Here is a 23,194-nt window from a genome sequence, read left to right as displayed (position 1 = left end):
GCTGGTGCTTGCCAGTTCACCAAAATACTACCAAAAAAACTGTTAGCGATCGCAGGGATCAGGCCTGACTCTGCGAACGCTGCAGTTATGCATTTAGTGTTTTGTAAGTGTCAGTGATCGATCAATACTGCACTTGGGTGGGCTGGGCTGGGCCGGGCGGAGGGGCAAAACGCAGGTGCTAGCAGGTATCTGGGCTGATCCCGCTAACACTGCGTTTTTGGGAACCCTAAACTGCTGAGGACGCTAGTATAGATCTGATCGGATCAGATATTGATCCGATCAGATACTATACCACTAAGGGAGCTGTACGGTGCGTGCGTGGGTGTTAGCGCTACTGGCGCTAACCTGACGCTGCCTGGGGCTGGTGCTTGCCAGTTCACCAAAATGCTACCAAAAAAACTGTTAGCGATCGCAGGGATCAGGCCTGACTCTGCGAACGCTGCAGTTATGCGTTTAGTGTTTTGTAAGTGACAGTGATCGATCGATACTGCACTTGGGCTGGGCCGGGCGGAGGGGCAAAACGCAGGTGCTAGCAGGTATCTGGGCTGATCCCGCTAACACTGTGTTTTTGGGAACCCTAAACTGCTGGGGACGCTAGTATAGATCTGATCGGATCAGATATTGATCCGATCAGATACTATACCACTAAGGGAGGCGTATGCTGCGTGCGTGGGTGTTAGCGGTACTGGCGCTAATCTGACGCTGCCTGGGGCGACGCATATCACCGCCGGGCGATCAGGGGGCTAAACCTTTATTCGGTAATAAACGGCGGGTGCCCTGACACTATAAAAAATAAACGAACTAACCAGCGTCACCCGTAACAGTTATACGGTGATCAGTGGTGAAAGGGTTAACTAGGGGGCAATCAAGGGGTTAAAACATTTATTCGGTAGTATATGGGGGTCCCTGTCGCTATAAAACGCTGACGGCGAACCTAAATATTTAGGTCCCTAACTAGCGTCACCAGCGACACTAATACAGCGATCAGAAAAATGATCGCTTAGCGACACTGGTGACAGGGGGTGATCAAGGGGTTAAAACTTTATTAGGGGGGGTTAGGGGGGTATCCTAGACCTACAGGGGGGTAATACTAACTGTCCCAACACTGTAACTGTCACAAACTGACACCAATGCAGTAATCAGAAAAAAAAAAAAAAAAAAAAAAACTGCTGGTGTCAGTTTGTGACAGGGGGGGGGTGATTGGGGGGGGATCGGGGGGCGATCGGGGGGGGGATCGGGGTGTTTTGTGTGCCTGGCATGTTCTACTGTGTGTGTGTAGTGTTGTGCACTCACATACCTGTCTTCTCTCCTCGGGCCGGAACGGAAATTACCGAGCCGAGGAGAGATGACATCATTTCCTTTGCTGCTGTTTAGCATACAGCAGCAAAGAAATTATGTGATTGGCCGGCGGCGATCGCGAGGGGGGGGCCACGAACGGATGGCCTCCCCCTCACCTCTGATCGCCGCTGGACAAAAGACGACCGCCTCGGGCACCGGGGGGGGGGTCCGATCGGACCCCCCACCCGCGGAAGGCAAATCATGTATATGTACGTGATTTTGCCTGTCCGTGCCACCTTGCCGACGTAAATCGGCGTGAGGCGGTCGTCAAGTGGTTAAAAACATCTGTTTAGCCGCGTTTACATGCCACATTTAACTGCGTTTGCGTCTAGAAGCATTTGTAAAAAATTACTTCTACGCCTTATTGTTAAAATGAAAAACGTCTGTAAGCGAAACGCTGCTAAACGCGAGTTACCACGTTTAGCAGTGTTTACAGGCTGTTACAGGCACCCTGTGTACATGGACAGATAATATAACATAGAGGAGAGTTCAGGGGCAGCTTAGAAAAATGCCCAACTGCTCCTAAATGTCCGTTTACCAACAGCAGTGTACATGAAGCCTGAAGAGGAGAATAAACAGGCCAACAAAGCTAAACAACGAGCCCTGAATATTCTCAATGATGCTCTGAAGAAGAAGGCCAGCCTGCTTGTGGATGATCCAGAGGAGTTTAGAGATCAGAAGGAGTTAAAATCCTCCACATTAATCAGCACAGATCTGGTAAAGGAACTGATCAGTCATCTGCAAAAAGTGGTGTTTAAAAGAGGTAATGCACCAGAAGGCACAAATGCATATGTGTATCCAACGATAGAGACAGGAGTCAAGTATCTGTGTCCACCATTTTGGAAGCAGCAAGAGACTTGGTCACAACCAATGACCCTTATCCATGAAGTCTCACACCTTCTGGGCTAGGGACACACCATTGAGGAGAACAACGAAAAAGTTAAAGCATCTCAACAATACAAGTTGTGTCCTGTTTCCATTAGGGTCATTCAAATGGCATTTAAAGTTTTCACAGAAAGCAATGCAAAAGTGAAAGGTGGTTGTATCATTTTACACATAATCATTAACACTATGAAAATGGAATTTCCAATGGATGAGTCTTTATCACGTGCAGTATATAAAGGAGCTGAAACTGAAAGGAGAGATTAGAGTGAGCAGAGGACAACCCAGAACAATGCTGGACTGGTTACTTTCAATCTTTAATTTAGCTTTTCTTACTGAAGAGGAGAAAAAACAGGCCAACAAAGCTAAACAACGAGCCCTTAATATCCTCAATGACGCTCTGAAGAAGAAGGCCAGCTTGCTGGTGGATGATCCAGAAGAGTTTAGAGATCAGAAGGAGTTAAAATCCTCCACATTAATCAGCACAGATCTAGTAAAGGAACTGATCAGTCATCTGCAAAAAGTGGTGTTTAAAAGAGGAGAAGCACTAGAAGGCACAGTTGCATATGTGCATTCAACGACAGAGACAGGAGTCATCTACCTGTGTCCACTATTTTGGAAGCAGCAAGAGACTTGGTCACAACCGATGACCCTTATCCATGAAGTCTCACACCTTCTGGGCTATGGACACACCATTGAGAAGAACAAAGAAAAAGTGAAAGCATCTCAACAATACAAGCTGTGTCCTGTTTCTGTTTGGGACATTGAAATGGCATTTCACGTTCACATGAAGCACACGAAGACCTACACAAATGGGACCTATTCCTGCTGTAGGGAGACATCCCAGGACACTGTGTGCAAGGAATCTACAATGAGGTACCGGAGGTACGTGTCTAATGAAACAAATTATTCTGTATGATTTAAAGTGATACTAAAGCATAGTTTTTTTTTTTTAAATAACATATTATACTTACCTACTCTGTGCAATGGTTTTGCACAGAACAACCGCAATCCTGTTCTTCTCGGGTCCCCCGCCGGCGCTCCTTCCTCCTCCTTCTTGAGCAGTGCCCCCAGAGAAAGCCACTTGCCCCTCTGTGTACTCGCTCCTGAACCGCTGATTTATGTGTCCATAAGACACATAGCGCTGCGGGTCAGCCCCACCCCCCACTCTCTCCCCATTGGCTCACTGGCTGTGATTTACAGCAATGGGAGCCAATGACCTCCCGCTGCAGTCTCAGCCAATGAGGAGGGAGATTCCCCATACAGCCGAGGCTATCGTGAATATAGCTGGATCGGAGGGGACTCAGGTAAGGATTGGGGGGGGGTTGGAGGGGCGCTGCCCACAGAAGGTTTTTTTACCTTCGTGCATAGAATGCACGAAGGTAAAAAAACCTTCAGCCTCTATACACACTGTAAGCCTTTTGCGATCAGTGATCATTGAAGCTTTGATACCTAGACTATAATTTTGTCTATTTTATCAGTTTGAAAGCGATGTCAAAGAACTAAAAACTGGCACGTGCACATTCCTAGTTCTCTAACTTATAATGGCATAGGACATTGATTAAGGCCCGTTCTGGGTGGAAACGCGTTATCGCTGGGATCCACTATGTTTTGTTAACAAAAAAGCTCTTGTTGAATTCTGAAGACAAATGCCACTGCTACAGTGCCTTACAAAAGTATTCATCCCCCTTGGCTTTTTACCTATTTTGTTACATTACAGCCTTTAGTTCAATGTTTTTTAATCTGAATTATATGTGATGGATCAGAACACAATAGTCTAAGTTGGTGAAGTAAAATTAGAAAAATATATACATAAAACTATTTTTTTTTTTTTTTAAAAGAACATGTTTATTCGTAGCATACATGGTATATATGGTACAACACTTCAAAAAGGATATACAATTTCCGTAAACAGATACATCGTCCACATTTTACACTGAAGTCTACAATCTATTGTTACTTCCATTGAAGTATTATAGTAATTGGCACAATAGATTTCCTTTCCCTATTACAGAGACTCCTAGGCACAAAATCAGCGTATTTTATGGTGTAGCGAAATCATGCAACTTGGGGTGACCCTTTCCCCCCCCCCGTGTACAGTCAGTCACAATTGGCTACTCTATACATGTGTCTATGTTGTCAAGCCACCTATCCCAAATCTTGTTGTACTTGGCCGGACATCCCCTACGGCGATATATAACCTTCTCATATAGTATGGACATATTTATTTCACCAATCCAGGCCTGGATTGTGGGAGGGATGGCCCTCATCCAGTGTTTAGCGACTAACTTTCTGGCGCAGAAGAGTTTCGTAAAGGAAGGTAGTTGAAACTTGTCAATGGTGACGTCCGGGAACAACCCCAATATACATGGTCTGGGATCCAGCTGTACGGGCGAACCCATGTGATCATGTAAAAATTTAATGATTTGTGCCCAGTAATTTTGGATATCTGGGCATGTCCAAATTAGGTTAAAAATGAGCATGGCCTGCCCGAACACCTTGGACACTTTGGGTTTTGATTCAGAGAGAATTTGGCTATTCTTGTCGGTGTGAGATAGGATTTATGTATTACATACAGCTGAGTCAGGCGCTCAGAGAGCCTAGGCGAAACCTTCTTAGAGTTTTCTAATACCTCATCCCAGTCAGAGTCATCCACTGGGCCTATGTCCTCCTCCCATCTCACTTTAGCTGTGTCTATGATTCTTGCCACTGAGCGTGTTCGTAATATGTTATTTAGATTGGATATCAGTTTGGCTGGGTCTGCTCCTATAATTACATCAACCAGTGGTATTGTTTGTGGGTTAGGGAATCTGTCAACAAATTGAGTTCAAAGAGCATGCCTCAACTGTATATAACTGAATATCATGTGGGAGGGTAGTTCAAATTCTTCTTTGAGTGATTGAAAGTTTCTTACGCCCGTCGGGGTAATCACCTGGTATAGAAACACTATCCCCTTAGCAGCCCATACGGTAGCTCCCGGGAGAGACGACAGTTCCCTCAGCTGGGGGTTGTGCCATAGGGGTGTGTGTGAGTGGAAGAAATCGGCACCGGTCAGTTTAAGCGCAATCTCCCAAATGCATTTATGTTGAAGCAGTGGAGGGTTCTGGCCGTCTCCCCCCCTCCTGCCACCCCTACCTCTAAATAATACTTGTAAAGGGGAATAAGTATCATTATTCGGCTTTCTACATGTTAAGGTTTGGTATCTGATTTTATCTGTTTTGTGGATGTGATAAAAATCTGATAGCTGTGCAGCTATGTAATATGCGTGGAGGTCCGGGAGGGCTGCCCCCCCTGAAGAGGTAGGGTTTTTAGGGGAATTCCAAGCTAGCTTGTGTCTGTTTGGTCCCCAACATAAAACTATTTTTCAGAAATAAAAAACTGATAATTGGCATGTGTGTGTGTATTCACCCCCTTTGTTATGAAGCCCATAAAAAGCTCTGTTGCAACCAATTACCTTCAGAAGTCACATAATTAGTAATAGAAATGATGTCCACCTGTGTGCAATCTAAGTGTCACATGATCTGTCATTACATATACACACCTTTTTGAAAGGCCCCAGAGGCTGCAACACCTAAGCAAGAGGCACCACTAACCAAACACTGCCATGAAGACCAAGGAACTCTCCACACAAGTAAGGGACAATGTTGTTGAGAAGTACAAGTCAGGTTTAGGTTATAAAAAAAAAAAATCCAAATCTTTGATGATCCCTAGGAGCACCATCAAATCTATCATAACCAAATGGACAGAACATGGCACAACAGCAAACTTGCCAAGAGACGGGCACACACCAAAACTCACGGACCGGGCAAGGAGGGCATTAATCAGAGAGGCAGCACAGAGACCTAAGGTAACCCTGGAGGAGCTGCACAGCAGCTCCACGGGAGTTCCACAGCAGAGACTGCAGTATCTGTACAGGGGATGACAATAAGCCATACACTCCATAGAGTTGGGCTTTATGGCAGAGTGGCCAAAATATAGCCATTACTTTCAGTAAAAAAACAAAATGGCACATTTTGAGTTTGCAAAAAGGCATGTGGGAGACTCCCAAAATGTATGGAGGAAGGTGCTCTGGTCTGATGAGACTAAAAGTGAACTTTTTGGCCATCAAAGAAAATGCTATGTCTGGCGCAAACCCAACACATCACCCAAAGAACACCATCGCCACAGTGAAACATGGTGGTGGCAGCATCATGCCATCATGCTGTGGGGATGTTTTTCAGCAATCAGGACTGGGAAACTGGTCAGAGTTGAGGGAAAGATGGATGGTGCTAAATACAGGGATATTCTTGAACAAAACCTGTACCACTCTGTGTGTGATTTGAGGCTAGGACAGAGGTTCACTTTCCAGCAGGGTAATGACCCAAAACACACTGCTAAAGCAACACTTGAGTGGTTTAAGAGGAAACATGTAAATGTGTTGGAATGGCCTAGTTCAGTGGTTCTCAACCTTACTAGTGCCGTGACCCCTTGATAAAATGTTCCAAGTTGTGGGGACCCCTATCAGTAAAATGTTTGTAGCATAGGTTGTGAGCGCCCAAGGCAAGACAAGTAATTTGCGCCCCTAACCCACGGACATTTAGCACTCCCTGAGTCCCTTCCACTCGTACAGTATTATGGTACATTTTAGGATGTACCACTCTCTCTTTGTTCTCCTTTCTTTCCCTTTTATCTCTCTCTATCCTAATTCTTGTTTTTTTCCCCCATCCCTCTCTCTAGCCGTCTTTCTTGTTCTTTCTCTTATTCTTTCTCTCCCTTTTTCTTTGTTCCTTCCCCTCTTTTCCTCTCCCTTCCATGTATTCTCTATTTTTATTCCTTCTCTTACTCCTTGGTGGGGGGCGGGAGTGGGTTGGAATGGGATGAGTGGCGGTGCTGGTGGGGGGTGGGATCAGTGGCAGTGTGGGGGGGAGTTCTGATCAGCCAACTTAGGTGCTCTTGATCAAGGTCATCTGAGAACTGTTGTGGGGATTTTAATGGCAACTCTAATCACAGGTAGTGTTACTCACTGTGTCTCTGGCTTCACTGTGTCTCCAGCTCTGTGGTGTCTCGAAGCAGTGACACCGATGCCGAAATCAGGAGATAGGGTCTCCTCCAGCCCACTTCACATTCCTTACCTGTCATCTGACCTCTAGTCTCCGCCTCCCAGCCATGCTGTGAACTGAATGAGCGGCTGGGAAGAGGCTGAGTGGGTGGCCGCGGGCTCCAGGAACATCCCAGCTTGGCGGCCACAGGCTCCAGGGACAGACCTGCTGAGTGGCTGCAAAAAGGCTGGGAGAGCAGTGCAGGCTACAGGAACAGCCCAGGATTCGGTGACCCCTGGCAAATCGTCATTCGACCCCCAGGTTGAGAACCACTGGCCTAGTTAAAGCCCAGACCTCAATCCAATAGAAAATCTGTGGTCAGACTTAAAGATTGCTGTTCACAAGCGCAAACCATCCAACTTGAAGGAGCTCGAGCAGTTTTGCAAGGAGGAATGGGCAAAAATCCCAGTGGTAAGATGTGGCAAGCTCATAGAGACTTATCCAAAGCCACTTGGAGCTGTGATAGCCGCAAAAGGTGCCTCTACAAAGTATTAACTTTAGGGGAGTGAATAGTTATGCACATTAACTTTTTCTGTTATTCTGTCCTATTCATTGTTTGCTTCACAATAAAAAAAAAAAAACATCTTCAAAGTTTTGGGCATGTTCTGTAAATTAAATGATGCAAATACTCAAACAATCCATGTTAATTCCAGGTTGTGAGGCAACAAAACACTAAAAATGCCAAGGGGGGTGAATACTTTTGCAAGGCACTGTATATCACATTTCAAATTTTTTGAATAAAATCTTTATTTTATGCAACAGTTTATTGTAGGGAGCATGACAGGCTTTCTAGTTATAAAGTCCAGCACCATCCACATGCATAACTTAGTGTTGCCTCTACAAGAAGAGAGAGATAAAGTATGTCCCTCCTCTGAGCTATTCAACTGTGTGTGTAACCTTTTCTTAAAGAGGTCATAACCTTAGAAAAAAAATGCTGTAAAATATCTGGCTGATCCTGCCTGTTCTTGTGTCCCCTATGTGACCTGACCACGGTAATCATGGCTGCTGATCCATAATACCATGGTCAGTTTACGTGCCTCCATCATCCCATTCTGTTAGAGTCTCTCCTCTCTCCCCCTCCCTCCCTGCCTGTCAGTTCTTAGTGTGTGAAGATCTCCAAACTCACTCCTCCCCTCCGGTCGCTATTTTGTGTGGCAGTATGGTCGTCATATGATGGTCTTGGGCAGGAAGTGGTTAATGTGGTTGTAAAGTCAGTAAAATTACTGCAAGCTCCTCTGTTATAACAAGGTATAATACACAATACACATGTCTCGATGTTTTTTAAAATGTTGTTGCTAGCTTATTTCAGAGCACTGCTGTGCAGTCCAATGATCTCCTGCCGCTCTCTTCCTCCAATCTAAGGACTATAGTGGGAGGGGCTGAGCAGACAGCACAGCGGTCATGTGACCTCCCGGCTGACATCAGAGGGGAAACTCAGCCCCTCCTGGAGTAGTCTTTGGATCGTGGGAGGAGAGCAACGGCAGGTCACGTGACCGCACAGCAGCACTCTGAAATAAGGTAGCTATTTATTCACTTCAGCCCCGGAAGGATTTCCCTCCTTAATGACCAGGCCATTTTTTGTGATACGGCACTGCGTCGCTTTAACTAACAATTGCGCGGTTGTGCAACATTGTACCCAAACAAAATTTATGTCCTTTTTTTCCCACAAATAGAGCTTTCTTTCGTTTGCGCAAAAGTTATAGAGTCTACAATATAGGGGATAGCTTTATGGCCTTTTTATTATTATTTTTTTACTAGTAATGGCGGCGATCTGCGATTTTTAGCGCGAATGCGACATTGTGGCTGACAGATCGAACAATTTTGACACTTTTTTGGGACCACTGACATTTATACAGCGATCAGTGCTATAAAAAGCCACTTATTACTGCGTAAATGTCACTTGCAGGGAAAGGGTTAACACTAGGGGCGATCAAGGGGTTCCCTAGGTGTGTTCTAACTGTGAGGGGATAGGACTGACTAGAGGAGGAGCCAGATTGTTGTTCCTACTTAGTCAGAACAGACGATCTGTTTCTCCTCCCCTGTCAGAACCGGGATTTGTGTGTTTACACACACAAATCCCAGTTCTAGCTCTCGTGCCCGCGATTGCGGGTGACCTGCAGCGATCGTGCCTGCCAGCCATGCACATCGGCTCCGGGGATACACTGCGGGTGCATACGCATGCGCCTGCTATAGAGCTTTGAAGAGCCGACTGACCATGAAGGCGATTCACGCAGCTGTGCAACTGCGGCGACTGGTCAGAAAGTAGTTAAAAAAACATTGACACTGTGTATTATACCTTGGTAATTGTATTCACTGACTTTGAAACCACATTAACCACTTCCCGCCCAAGACCATCATATAACGTCCTGGAATTTGAGTGGAGATATCTGAATGATGGGTGCAGCTGCACCCATCATTCAGATTTCTTCTTTTTCTGCTGGCGATTCCCTACACCGTAAGAACAATCATAGTGGCTGTTTAGCCGCTTGTACTGCATTTGGCTCCATCCATCTTCCCATCAACTCTGACCAGCTTCCCTGTCCCTGCTGAAGAAAAGCATCGCCACAACATGATGCTGCCACCACCATGTTTCACGGTAGGGATGGTGTGTTCAGGGTGATGTGCAGTGTTAGTTTTCCACCACACATAACATTTTTCTTTTAGGTCAAAAACTTCCATTTTAGTCTCATCTGATCAGAACACCTTCTTCCACATGTTTGCTGTCTCCCCCACATGGCTTCTCGCAAACTGCAAACAAGACTTCTTATGGCTTTCTTTCACCAATGTCTTTCTTCTTGCCATTCTTCCATAAAGGACAGATTTGTGGAGTGCACGACTAATAGTTGTCCTGTGGACAGATTCTCCCACCTGAGCTGTGGATCTCTGCGGCTGGCTGCTTCTCTGATTAATGTTCTTTTTGCCCGGCCTGATTTTGTGTCTAGCTGCTATTTAATGTATGAATCAGAGTGTGGGGGGGGGGATGTTTGCCCAGGGTCCAACCAATATTAAAGTGGGCCCTCCTAGGTGGATCTGTGTACAGTATTTAACTCCAGTACCAGTGAATCCAGTGCTGCCGCCTTAAAGGGAGATTGTTCTGTCAGATCTGCAGACATCTCAAGTCTCCCGGAAGGTGCGGGAAACTCCCGTAAACCCGCAAGCGCCTCACGTTCTCCTGGGAATGATCGGTGCGGTGGGGATCAGCTGTGAACACTGATCTCCTTTGTATAGATTTTTAGCTGACAGCCACTTCTCCTTCTCTCCCTCCCGCGGCTGACGGCTAAAACGCTATACAGGGAGATCGGTGATCACAGCTGTCCTTCCAGTCGCACCGATCATCCCCAGCTGCTCTGTGTACTCCTCCCCCGGCCCCCTCCATGTCCAGCTAAGCCGACCCCCTGTTCTCTTCCGCCCCCCCCTCGTCCCCCGCAGCCGGCTCCCCTCCTCTCCTCTCCCACCAGCTGCGGGGGGGAACTAGTAATAGGACACAGTGAGCGAAATTGCTCCTGTGTCCTGTGATTGCTGAGCAGAGTAAACTGTGTATACTCTGCTCAGTTTATGAATGAATAGGAGCCGCTGTCTCCTGTTCATTCATCTTCAGTGCTGAAAAAGGGACTGGGGAATGTGTTCTCAGTCCCTTTGTCTGTCTCAAGGGGGAGATGTCAGGGGTCTGTTTAGACCCCTAACATCGCACCAAAGCCCCCCAAAAAATATTGTAAAAAAATTCTAAAAAATGAAAAAGTGTAAAAAAATAAAATAAACTACTGACACCACTCTCCCCTGCCCAACCAACACTGTCCACTGCCCCAACCCCCTCCCCCCAAAAAGCATTATGAAAAAAAAGCGCCACCTTCCTGAAATGAGTTTTTGCAGGTTGGGATGTCTGGATCTGACCCCGCCATGCCCCCCTGTGCCCCCCACTGTGAGTGCCTGCAGGGATCCAAGAGCCTCTGTCACAAATGGTGAGAGCAGGCGGTGGCGGCTGATGGCCTCTGTGAGGGCCACATTACAAGGCCTGGCAGGCTGGATTCAGTGTTTGCCACATGTGGTCTAGGCTCCTAAAGCAACAGAAAAAATAAAAGGAAAAGGTAATAAATATAGCTAATATGTTTTTAAAGTACAGATTCCTTTACAGGATGAATATTTATTTTACATTTTATTTGTATTGTTAAAATTTTTTTCCAATGTTTATCCACAGAAAGTCACCTCTCCTGTAAAACTGTGTGACCAATCACAGTCCAGCCAGGGGGAAGTTTTGCACTGGACACATCAGGGATCAAATTTCCATCAGTTGGAGGATTATTATGTTGGAGGTGAAGTACAAGAAGTGGTGAAGGTGGAGAGACGAATATTCATTCTTCATTAAAGAATATATAAACCCAACATTTCATATTCCTGATATGTGGCTGCTGCACCATGTACTTATATGAGAAAGTCTCCTGTTCTCTATGCATTGCTTCCTTTTTATGAAATCCCTAGTGTTCCTACCCGTCCCTCTGCTTTTCTATTAAAAACTGACCACACTAGGCATGGGAGCAAAGTGTGGTCAGTTCTCCCTTGGATTTAATAACTGGTTGAACCTCATTTGGCAGCAACAACTTCAACCAAACGTTTCCTGTAGTTGCAGATCAGACGTGCACAACAGTCAGGAGTAATTCTTGACCATTCCTCTTTACAGAACTGTTTCAGTTCAGCAATATTCTTGGGATGTCTGGTGTGAATTGTTTCTTGAGGTCATGCCACAGCATCTCAATCGGGTTGAGGTCAGGACTCTGACTGGGCCACTCCAGAAGGAGTATTTTCTTCTGTTTAAGCCATTCTGTTGATTTACTTCTATGCTTTGGGTCTTTGTCCTGTTGCAACACCCATCTTCTGTTGAGCTTCAGCTGGTGGACAGATGGCCTTAAGTTCTCCTGCAAAATGTCTGATAAACTTGGGAATTCATTTTTCCTTCGATGATAGCAATCCGTCCAGGCCCTGACGCAGCATATCAGCCCCAAACATGATGCCCCCACCACCATACTTCACAGTTGGGATGAGGTTTTGATGTGTTGTGTGCTGTGTGCTGTGCCTCTTTTTCTCCACATATAGTGTTGTGTGTTTCTTCCAAACAACTCAACTTTGGTTTCATCTGTCCACAGAATATTTTGCCAGTACTGCTGTGGAACATCCAGGTGCTCTTGTGCAAACCGTAAACGTGCAGCAATGTTTTTTTTTGACAGCAGTGGCTTCCTCTGTGGTACCCTCCCATGAAATCCATTCTTGTTTAGTGTTTTACGTATCGTAGATTCGCTAACAGGGATGTTAGCATATGCCAGAGACTTTTGTAAGTCTTTAGCTGACACTCTAGGATTCTTCTTCACCTCACTGAGCAGTCTGCGCTGTGCTCTTGCAGTCGTCTTTACAGGACGCTCACTCCTAGGGAGAGTAGCAGCAGTGCTGAACTTTCTCCATTTATAGACAATTTGTCTTACCGTGGACTGATGAACAGCAAGGCTTTTGGAGATACATTTATAACCCTTCCCAGCTTTATGCAAGTCAACAATTTTTAATCATAGGCCTTCTGAGAGCTCTTTTGTGTGAGGCATCATTCACATCAGGCAATGCTTCTTGTGAAAAGCAAACCCAGAACTGGTGTGTGTTTTTTATAGGGCAGGGCAGCTGTAACCAAAACCTCCAATCTCATCACATTGATTGGACTCCAGTTGACTGACACCTCACTCCAATTAGCTCTTGGAGATCTCATTAGTCTAGGGGTTCACATACTTTTCCCACCTGCACTGTGAATGTTTACATGGTGTGTTCAATAAAAACATGGTAACATTTAATTCTTTGTGTGTTATTAGTTTAAGCAGACTGTGATTGTCTATTGTTGTGACTTAGATGAAGACCAGATCACATTTTATGACCAATTTGTGCAGAAATCCATATCATTCCAAAAGGGTTCACATACTTTTTATTGCAACTGTATATACACACTATATTGTCAAAAGTATTGGGACGCCTGCCTTTACACACCCATGAGCTTTAATGTGATCCCAGTCTTAGTCCATGGGGTTCAATATTGAGGTGGCCCCACCCTTTGCAGCTAGAACAGCTTCAACTCTTCTGGGAAGGATGTCCACAAGGTTTAGGAGTGTGTCTATGGGAATGTTTGACCATTCTTCCAGAAGCGCATTTGTGAGGTCAAGCACTGATCTTGGACGAGAAGGTCTGGCTCACAGTCTCCACTCTCATTCATGGTGGAGGGGGGATTATGGTGTGGGGTTGTTTTTCAGGGGTTGGGCTTGGCCTTTTAGTTCCAGTGAAGGGAACTCTTAAGGTGTCAGCATACCAATACATTTTGGACAATTTCATGCTCCCAACTTAGTGGGAACAGTTTGGGGATGGTCCCTTCCAGTTCCAACATAACTGCACACCAGTGCACAAAGCAATGTCTATAAAGACATGGGTTAGTGAGTTTGGGGTGGAGGAACTTGACTGACCTGCACAGAGTCCTGACCTCAACCCAATAGAACACCTTTGGGATGAATTAGAGCGGAGACTGCGAGCCAGACCTTCTCTTCTAACATCAGTGCCTGACCTCACAAATTCACTTCTGAAAGAATGCTCAAACATTCCCGTAGACACAATCCTAAACCTTGTGGACAGCCTTCCCAGAAGAGTTGAAGCTGTTATAGCTGCAAAGGATGGGCCAACTCAATACTGAACCCTACGGACTAAAGCCTCGTACACACTATCGGATTGTTGGCAGCCAAAGCATCAGACTTTTGTCCGAAGGGCGTGTGCCAGGAACTTGTCTTGCATACTAACGGCACACAATGGTCGGCCAACAAACACGAACGTAGTGACGTACTACGTGGAATTTCAGCTCTTGAGAGCCACCCTTTGGGCAAATGCCTTCTGCTAATGTCGTATTTGGTGAGCATTGATTTGTACTTTGGACTTTTGTGTGACGGACTTGTGTACACACAATAGGAAAATCTGACAACAGACCGTCGTCTGCCAAAAATTTACTAGCCTGCCATCCAACATTTGTTTGCGGAAAGTTGTACAACAATTGTCTGATGGAGTGTACTAATGGTCGGATTTTTAGGCCAACAGTCTGTCATCACACAATTCCCTGGTGAAAATCTGATCGTGTGTACGAGGCTTTAGATTGAGATGGCAAGAAAAGTTCATGTAATGTAAAGGCAGGTGTCCCAATACTTTTGGTAATATAGTGTAAATATGCAGCTCTAGGTACCCATAAATTATGACACCCTTACGTACAAATTCTGCTCCCTGTTATGTGATTGTTTTAGAAAAAAAAATAATGCTAGAAAGAGCTATGGGACTGCAGTTTGTTTTACATGCAGGATCCCTTTTTCACCAGTACAGTCTATTGCAGTGGTTCTCAACTCCTGTCCTCAGGACCCACTAAGGCTCGGTTCACATAGGGGCGACTTGTCAGGCGACCTAGTCGCCTGACAAGTCGCCTCCCGTTCTGTGCTACGGAATCGTTCTAATAGGAGCGACGCAAGTCGCTCCGACTTAGAAAAAGGTTCCTGTACTACTTTGGGGGCGACTTGGGGCGACTTGCATAGACTTCTATACAGAAGTCGTTTTGCAAGTCGCCTCAGAAGTCGTTTGCAGGTCGCCTCGCTGAGGCGACCTGCAAGTCGTGCCGCCCCTGTGTGAACCGGCACTAACAGGCCAGGTTTGCAAGATAACTGAAATACATCACAGGTGAGATCATTTGCTTCTCAGTGATTGCAGTATTCTAGTCTGCATTTCCCCAAGGTAATACTTATAATCTGGCCTGTTAGTGGGTCTTCCTGAGGACAGGAATTGAGAACCACTGGTCTATTGCTCATCCCCTCATTCAATTGCCATTTCAGGTTGGGTAGAAGCTGCAGCAGAATCTGAACTTTCATAATAGTGCGGCCCTGAGTAGCTCCTGAAATAAGAATTCCTGTCAAACTAATGAACTGTTCTTTTATACAAATTTAGGTGAGTTTAGGACAAGATCTACTGACCTTCATTTTCAAGATAAACTAGCAATCATGTCTGTACACTAATAATAAAAATTAAAAAAGGAAAAATGTGTACATGTGTGTGTATATATAAAGAAAAAAAAAATCAACGTACAGTATCTACCTTAAAAAGTGTTTGTGTTTAATGCTGTATTAAATAGAACAATAAAGAAAAAAATATATTTAAATGGTATATTATAAAATAATAAAATATATAATCTGTCACTATGTCCAGATATATCTATCATAAGAGAATTATGCCATTGATTTTTTTGCTGGGCTTTACCTGAATTTTAAAAGCATTGTACCTGCACCTTGTGTTTTTCACCTGCATAAGATGTACATTGATCATGTAGTTTCATGGTGTCATTTGTTGCCCTGTACACACAGCCCATAGTAGAGTAAATCTTCATATTTCTGTGTCTCACAGGCAGCAATCAGGGGTTCTCCGAGTCTGGGGGGCAAAAATGTTAACTTCTCCATTAGGCACATTCATCCTGCAGTCTCCGGGCCCAATCTGGGAGGTCACTCACATCCTCCAGTACCTTCGGACTCCTGTAATCACAGAGCAGCACCCAGGGGCAGAAAGATGCATCGACCTTTCTTGGTGTAACCCAGTGGCGTAACGAGAACCTTCAGGGCCCAATGCAAGAAACCATGAAGGGTCCCCCTGACCCCCGGAAGGGGGCCCTTTCCTCTGAGCCTGTTGGGGGAACACCAGGGCCCGGTGGCAAGTGCGAAGTTTGTGTGGTAGTTCTGACACTGGTGTCAGTAGTTTTTTATTTTTGTTTTATTTTTCTACAATTTGTTTTATTCATTTTTTTTTACAATATTATTTTTTTTAAATATTTTTCACAATTTTTTAGTTGCCCTGTTGGGGGACTTTGGTGAGATATCAGGAGTCTAAACAGACCTCTGATGTTTCACCTTTGAGACAGAGAAAGGAGATGGAGGACACAACCCTCAGCTGCACAGAATGAATGGACAGGAATAGCTCTGTACAGAGCTTCACCTTCATTCACAAACTGAAGCATAGTGAACACAGTTTACTATGTTTCAGTTATGAATAGACAGAGTCAGTCAACGGTACGGATCACTGACTCTCCGTTCAGAAAAGGCTTCATCCTGACAGATGCCCTGCTGCAGCCAGTGGGAGAGGGAAGAACCCTGCAGAGCTATGGGGAGGGGGGGGCAGGAAAAAGCACAGGGGGGCTGGAGAGCACATAGGGGGCAGCAGAAAGAAGCTACATAGGAGGAGCTATAGGGAAACGATGCATATAAAGGAACCGATCTCTCTCCATTTTTCCCCAGCTTCTCTTCCTCTCCCTCCTGCAGGCTGCCGGAGGAAAATGCAAAGATCGGTTCCTCTATGCCAGTATTTCTCAATCTTTTTCCAGTCAGGGCACCCTTGAAGTATACCCCTAGGTGAATGGGGCTGTACTGCAACCACTCCGCAACTGTGTGCATTGCACGCAGTTGCAACTTAGTGATGATGAATTTAGGGGTTAAAACAGGTGGACAGGAGGCAACATATTGCCTCTTTACTGGCTGTCAAATGCCTCTGAAAAGCGATCTGAGCATGGATCGCTTTTCAGAGGAATGACATTTTCTTGCTGGTACTATGAGCAAGCGGTAAAAAAAAAATAATATCTGATTGTACACATATAGGGGGCAGGATTAAAAGCGCATACATAAAATGTGCATCCGTACATGTAAACACACATGTACACACATACATACACATATACACACACGCATATATATAAAACACACACACATACAGTAAGTGTGCAGGACCTTCTTGCACATATACACATTTGCGCGGGGGGGGGCTTACATTTTTTTAAAAATATTGTTATTTATTTTATTTAAATGTATTTTTTTTAACACTACCTTTTTCATTTTTTGATCAACTTTATTGCTGTCACAAGAGATGAACAACATCCCTTATGGAGAGATCTGGGGTTTATCAGACCACAAATCTCTCCTCTGGCTTCCAAAGCATCTGATCAAAAAGCTTTTGGTTTGATCAGATGTTTTCACAAGCCTGTTGCTTACAACAGATAATAATTGAAAGCGACGGCCTGTGCATTGTGTATTGGCACAATGCACGGGGGCCGCCCCCCCCCCCCCCCGGACACCTCCGCCGCCCTCCCTATTCATGTATCTGGTCCCTTTCAGGACTCCGGACACATGAAATACTAAGGGGGGATAGGCGGGGGGGGGGGGGGGGAGGTGTATTTTGAAGCACTAATAGGCTTCAAAATAGGGTGGGCTCAGGGCGCAGAGCACTACGTTCCGATCCCACCCTGTTGTGTGGCACAGCAAATTCATTTTTGCTATTTTCACACTAACGTTCCTCCCTACTAATCCACAGGCAGGTCAGTGAGACCTGTCTCCCAATTAGCTAAAGCATTAGGCGATCCTATTGGACGCCTAACGCTTTGGCGGAAGAGGAGACACGGCGGAGGAAGCCTGAGGAGCCAAGCGGAGACAGGAGCCACAACCGCTGCTTCCCGCCGAGGAGAGCCGCTGAGGAGGAGAGCCCCATCACCGCAGGAGAGGAGCAGAGCCCCGCCACACGAACGGTAAGTGCCGCCGGACCGCCCGCGGGGGGGTTAGTGAAGTGACAGCCGAGGGACGCGCCTGGCTGCATTTGATGGGCACAAGTGGCTGCACATACCTCCTAACTGTCCCTGATTTCGAGCAATGTCCCTCTGTCCCTCTTTCCTACTCATTTGTCCCTCATTTTGGTCTGATCTATATAGATGTTTTTAAAATGCACTTTTTATCTATCAAAAAAGTGTTTTTCAGCGCTAAACCTTTCATCTGATTTCTAAATTGCTGCATTTGTAAATTCCAAAAGGCAATATAAAGGAATAGTAGTGGTAAAAAAAGCACTTGTGGGTTTAACCAATCTTATTTTTTTGTAAAATTCTTCTTTAAGGAGGTGTGACAGGGGGTGTGTCCTATGCCTGCATACTTTTGCTAATAGGTGTCCCTCATTCCCATCCCAAAAAGTTGGGAGGTATGTGGCTGCATATACTGGGCACAAGTGGCTGCATATGATGGGCACAAGTGGCTGTATATGATTGGGCACAGTGGCTGCATATGATGGGCACAAGTGGCTGCATATGATGGGCACAGTGGCTGTGTTTTATGGGCACAATGGCTGCATTTGATGGACACAATGGCTGCATTTGATGGGCACAGTGAGGCTGCAATTGATTGGGGGGGGTTCAGTATTTTTCAGTTTGTTTGCACCCCCCAAAAATTTGGAGCTCCAGCCGCCACTGCGTCACACAGTTCCTCTCACTGTGTCTGGGGAAGCTTATGCCATCAGGTGCATCCTTCCCGGGCTCCCTGATGAGATGGGAGAGCCCGGTAAAGGTGACGGTGGCAGCAGGAGGAGGGGGAACCACCTGTAAAAGTGATTCAGCAGCTGTATAGCCACTAGGATCGCTTTTGCCTGATAGGGATTCGCTGGCTCATACAGACCTCATCCCGATATAACCACTTCCCCCCATATGATGTCCTACGGATGGGAAGTGGGTAATCAGCGCCCCATACTTTTTCATCCCTTATAATTCTATACAAATTGTGTAAAATTCAATTTTCATTGCAAAAGACTGATTGCTGCTCTAAGTTTTACAGCTGCTATAAAAGGAGCTTACATCGGCCTCTATGTACAGGCACTTTTAGATGAAGGCCAAGAAGATTGGAATGGGTCATTTAAATCCAATGAAGCATTTATTTTACAGAAACGAATTTGCTGACTATGTTATTTTAATACACAGCATTTTGGGGGTTTTTTTGATAATAAACAGCACATGTTAAAAACAGAAAGTGCAAAAGTCCACACTTAGTAAAATTCTGAAATGCTTCAATGCACCTGTCTAAAATATCACCTTTCTTTCCTCTTCCTTATAATTATGATTAAAGCATTTTTCCCATTGCCTTGAACTAAAAGCCTAATCCCAGTGATGTTTTTTTCTATCAAATCTATTCCTCAGAATGTCAAAATATAGAAAAAATTTAGCCCTGGCTGCAATACTCACTTCCTCTCTAGTGCTGTCCACCAAAGCCTCAACTTTTGGTGGTCCAGCACAAGTCATCTTGTGAGTTAAAGACTCCCCAGCACCAGGGACCGGCCTCAGCGATGGCAACCCCTTCACAGACCGAGGGAGGGGGGCTGGTGATGTCTGTTACCTCCGGGAGGGAAGAATAAGGGGGTGGGGGGGTCGGGGGTCTGTAGCCTGTTACCTCCTCCTTGTGATAGCACAGCCTGTCAACTCCAGGGGGGAGGTATGTGTGCAGCCTATCAAGTGGAGGGGGGAGGAGAGTGTTGGTGCAACCTGCCACCTCCGGAGGGTGTGGGCATGTGCTGCCTGTCACCACCGGGCCGGCCCAGCTCTCCTCCCTCCTCTTCTTCTTCTCCCATCTCCATAAATATGGTGACCACAGAGAGGGAAGGGAGTAGTAGTGCTAGGAGAAGGCGTCCACTAGTGGTGGGATGGTGGCAGTGCAGGTTGTTCTGGCTAACTCGCCTGCTGTCCAACCCCAGCTCCCAACAGGCCACGGATGGGCCCGTGGTCCGGACTTGAAGAACCTTGAGTTAAAGGACATCCATTATTATTTAACCCGCTCTCTATGAGTGTGCAGCCCCATGGACCCACCCCCTGGAGGGCGTGTCTCCAAGAACTGTGCACTCACAGTGCACTGATCAAGGATGCAGAGAATAACATTATTATGGAAATATTTTTAAATTGTGTTCATTTACATATACCGTTCCTGTTTCTGATGTCGGTAGCTCATATCAGGGCTTCAAACATGTTTGGGACAAACATGGATCTATACTCTGACAAAAAAGTTAACAAAAAAAGATGCAAAAAATATGTATTAAAAAAAGTTCTATTGTTTCTATGTTTCTTTCATAATAAACACCACTGGGTTACTAGGAATGCAAAAAAAAATCACTTTTGTAAGTTTTGTAAGGCCATTTTTTGTGATACGGCACTGCATCGCTTTAACTGACAATTGCGCGGTCATGTGACGTTGTACCCAAACAAATTTGACGTTCTTTTTTTCCCACAAATAGAGCTTTCTTTTGGCGGTATTTGTTCACCTCTGCGGTTTTTATTTTTTGCGCTATAAACAAACAAATGGAAAGAGAGTTAACCCCTGGGGTGGGACTTTTAAGGCACTCAAAACGTATATATAAAAAAGTATATCAAGTTATTTGAAAAACATGATTAAAATTGTATCATAGATAAGTACACACGGAAATAACAGAATACACTCTGGAAATGCACATATACAGAATGGTACTGTCGATGGATGTCCTCAAGCCAACGCGTTTCGGGGTCTGTGTTTGTCTACTTCATCAGGGATGAGAGAGGAATCATACATCTAAAGTATAAGCACAGCAGATTAGCATATAATTGGCTTATATTCATTACAGAAGGTATATAGAGTGAAAAGCAGAAAGATTGCCCTCTACTTAGGGAAGTAAACAAGTGGCTTTAGGGAAGTAAACAAGTGGCTGAAGAGCTGGTGTAGTAAGGAGGGGTTTGGGTTCCTGGAGGACTGGGCTGACTTCTCAGTCGGTAACCGGTACTATAGAAGGGACGGACTGCACCTAAATGAGGAGGGTGCAGATCTGCTGGGAATGAAGATGGCCAAAAAGTTAGAGGGGTTTTTAAACTAGGCGATGGGGGGGAGGGTCCAGAGACAGAGCTAGCCAGCGCGGAAGATATTCCAGAGGGTAGTACTGGGGGCATTAGTGGTGGGTTAACCAAAGCACAAAAACACAAGGTGAGTATAGTAGCAAGTCCTAGTTGCAATCTCGAAACACCCAATACGAGGACAATATGCGACCGGTCTAAACTATGTGGCATGTTCACCAACGCCAGGAGCATGGCGGACAAGATGGGTGAACTAGAGATACTGTTGTACAAGGAGGATTTGGATTTTGTGGGAATTTCAGAGACCTGGTTCAACAGCTCTCATGATTGGCTGGCAAACATTCAAGGGTATACCCTATACCGCAATGATAGAGAGGGTAAAAAAGGGGGAGGGGTATGCCTATATATCAAGAATAATGTATATAATAATTTATTCATCAGTTTAGACCGATATATATTCTTCTACATATTTTTGATTAAAAAAAAAAAAAAAAAAATCGCAAAAGGTGTATATTGATTGGTTTGTGCAAAATGAATAGCGTCTACAAACAATGGGATAGATTTGGGGACTTTTATGTTTTTTTTATTGTTTTTACTAGTAATGGTAGCTAGGTGGGACTTCGACATTGCGGCGGACAAATCTGACACCAAATTACACTTTTTGGGGACCAGTGACATTATTACATTGATCAGTACTATAAAAATGCTGATCAATATAAAAATTACACTGGCAGGGAAGGGGTTAACACTAGGGGGCAATCAAGGGGTTAACTGTGTTCCCTCAGCGTGTTCTAACTGTAGGGGGGATGGGCTGGCAGGGAGATGACAGAGATCACTGTTTCCGATCACTGGGAACAATAGATCTCTGACAGAACGGGGATCCGCTTGTTTACACAGGCAGATCCCCATTCTGCCTCTCTGTACAACGATCGTGGGTGGCCGGCAGACATCGAGTCCACCTGATCCGTGGGCACGCTCCCGCAGTGTGCAGTGGGAGCTAAAGCGCACCGCCGGCGACTACCCTTCCAGAGTAGTACAATATCACTATGGTGACACTGAACTACTTTGATGACAGTGAAAAAATATTTAAAAATTGAATACAAAACTATTACATTTTTTTTTAACATGCTGTCACCAGTCAGTATCCCTGATCACCACCACACCAGTCAAAGAGGGGTCATCTAGGGAGGTATTTGTACTGTCCTGGCATTTTAACCACCTCAATATAGGGCACTTACACCCTCTTTCTGCCCAGGCCATTTTTCAGCTTTTAGTGCTGTCACACTTTGAATGACAATTGCGCGGTCATGCTACACTGTAACCATGTGAAATTTTTATCATTTTCTTCACACAAATAGAACTTTCTTTTGGTGGTATTTAATCGCTTCTGCTTTTTTTTTTTTTTTTCATAAAAAAATAAAATAAATAAGACTGAAAATTTTGAAAAAAAAAAGTTTTCTTAGTTTCTGTGAGTAAATTTTGTAAATAAGTAATTTTTCTCCTTCATGATGGGCACTGATGAGGCAGACTAATGGGCACTGATGAGGTGGGACTTATGGGCACTAATTAGGTGGCACTGATGAGGAGGCACGAATATGCTGCACTTATGGACACTGATAGGTGGCACGGATATGCGGCACTGATAAGCGACACTGATGGGTGGCACTGGTGGGCACCAGTGGGCACAGATAAGCAGCACTGGTGGGCACAGATAGGTGGCACTGATGGGCGGCACTGATGGGTGGCATTGATGGGCAGCAGTGATAGCCAGCACTGACTGGCATCACTAGTGGCAACTGATTGCTGCCAATTTTGGGCACTGATTGATGGCAATTGTGTGTACAGATTGGTGGCAATTGTGGGCACTGGTTGGCACAGATTGCTGGCAGTGGTGGGCACTCATTGGTGGCACTTAATTGTACTCAGGGCACTGATGATCAGTGCCCTGATTACATACCTAGATGTCCCCCTGTGTGGAGATGCCGCTGATCGGCTCTCCTCTCCTCACACTCTTCTCACCCCCCCTCCTGGTGACAGGCATCTCCGTGTTTACATGTGACCGGCTGTGATTGGACACAGAGATCGGGGTCACGCCATGTCCTATCAACAGAGAGCTGTCATATGACGTCCACCCAGAACGAGAGCCGCACCGCCCAGCCGTCATTTGATGGTGGGCGGGCGGCAAGTGGTTAAGGATCTC

The 23,194-nt window shown here is 45.4% G+C and overlaps 1 protein-coding gene across 1 annotated transcript; it reads left to right on the top strand.

Moving 5' to 3' along the window:
* Window positions 1-2,472: 2,472 nt before the first annotated feature.
* Window positions 2,473-13,123, top strand: LOC141147817 (uncharacterized). The gene is made up of 2 exons (XM_073634989.1): window positions 2,473-3,105; window positions 11,494-13,123. Exons 1-2 carry the CDS (start codon window positions 2,513-2,515, stop codon window positions 11,510-11,512), a joined length of 612 nt encoding a protein of 203 aa, XP_073491090.1. The 5' UTR covers window positions 2,473-2,512; the 3' UTR covers window positions 11,513-13,123.
* The last annotated feature ends 10,071 nt before the right edge of the window (window positions 13,124-23,194 follow it).

Source organism: Aquarana catesbeiana, linkage group LG06 (genome assembly GCF_042186555.1).
Source record: "Aquarana catesbeiana isolate 2022-GZ linkage group LG06, ASM4218655v1, whole genome shotgun sequence".
NCBI classification, from domain to species: Eukaryota; Metazoa; Chordata; class Amphibia; order Anura; family Ranidae; genus Aquarana; species Aquarana catesbeiana.
The sequence above is the reverse complement of the archived record's forward strand: the minus strand, read 5'-3'. Positions and strand labels throughout refer to the sequence as shown.

What these genes read in the sequence shown, in the direction of transcription:
- LOC141147817 (XM_073634989.1), top strand. Translation starts at nt 2,513, where the DNA reads ATGCTGGACTGGTTACTTTCAATCTTTAATTTAGCTTTTCTTACTGAA.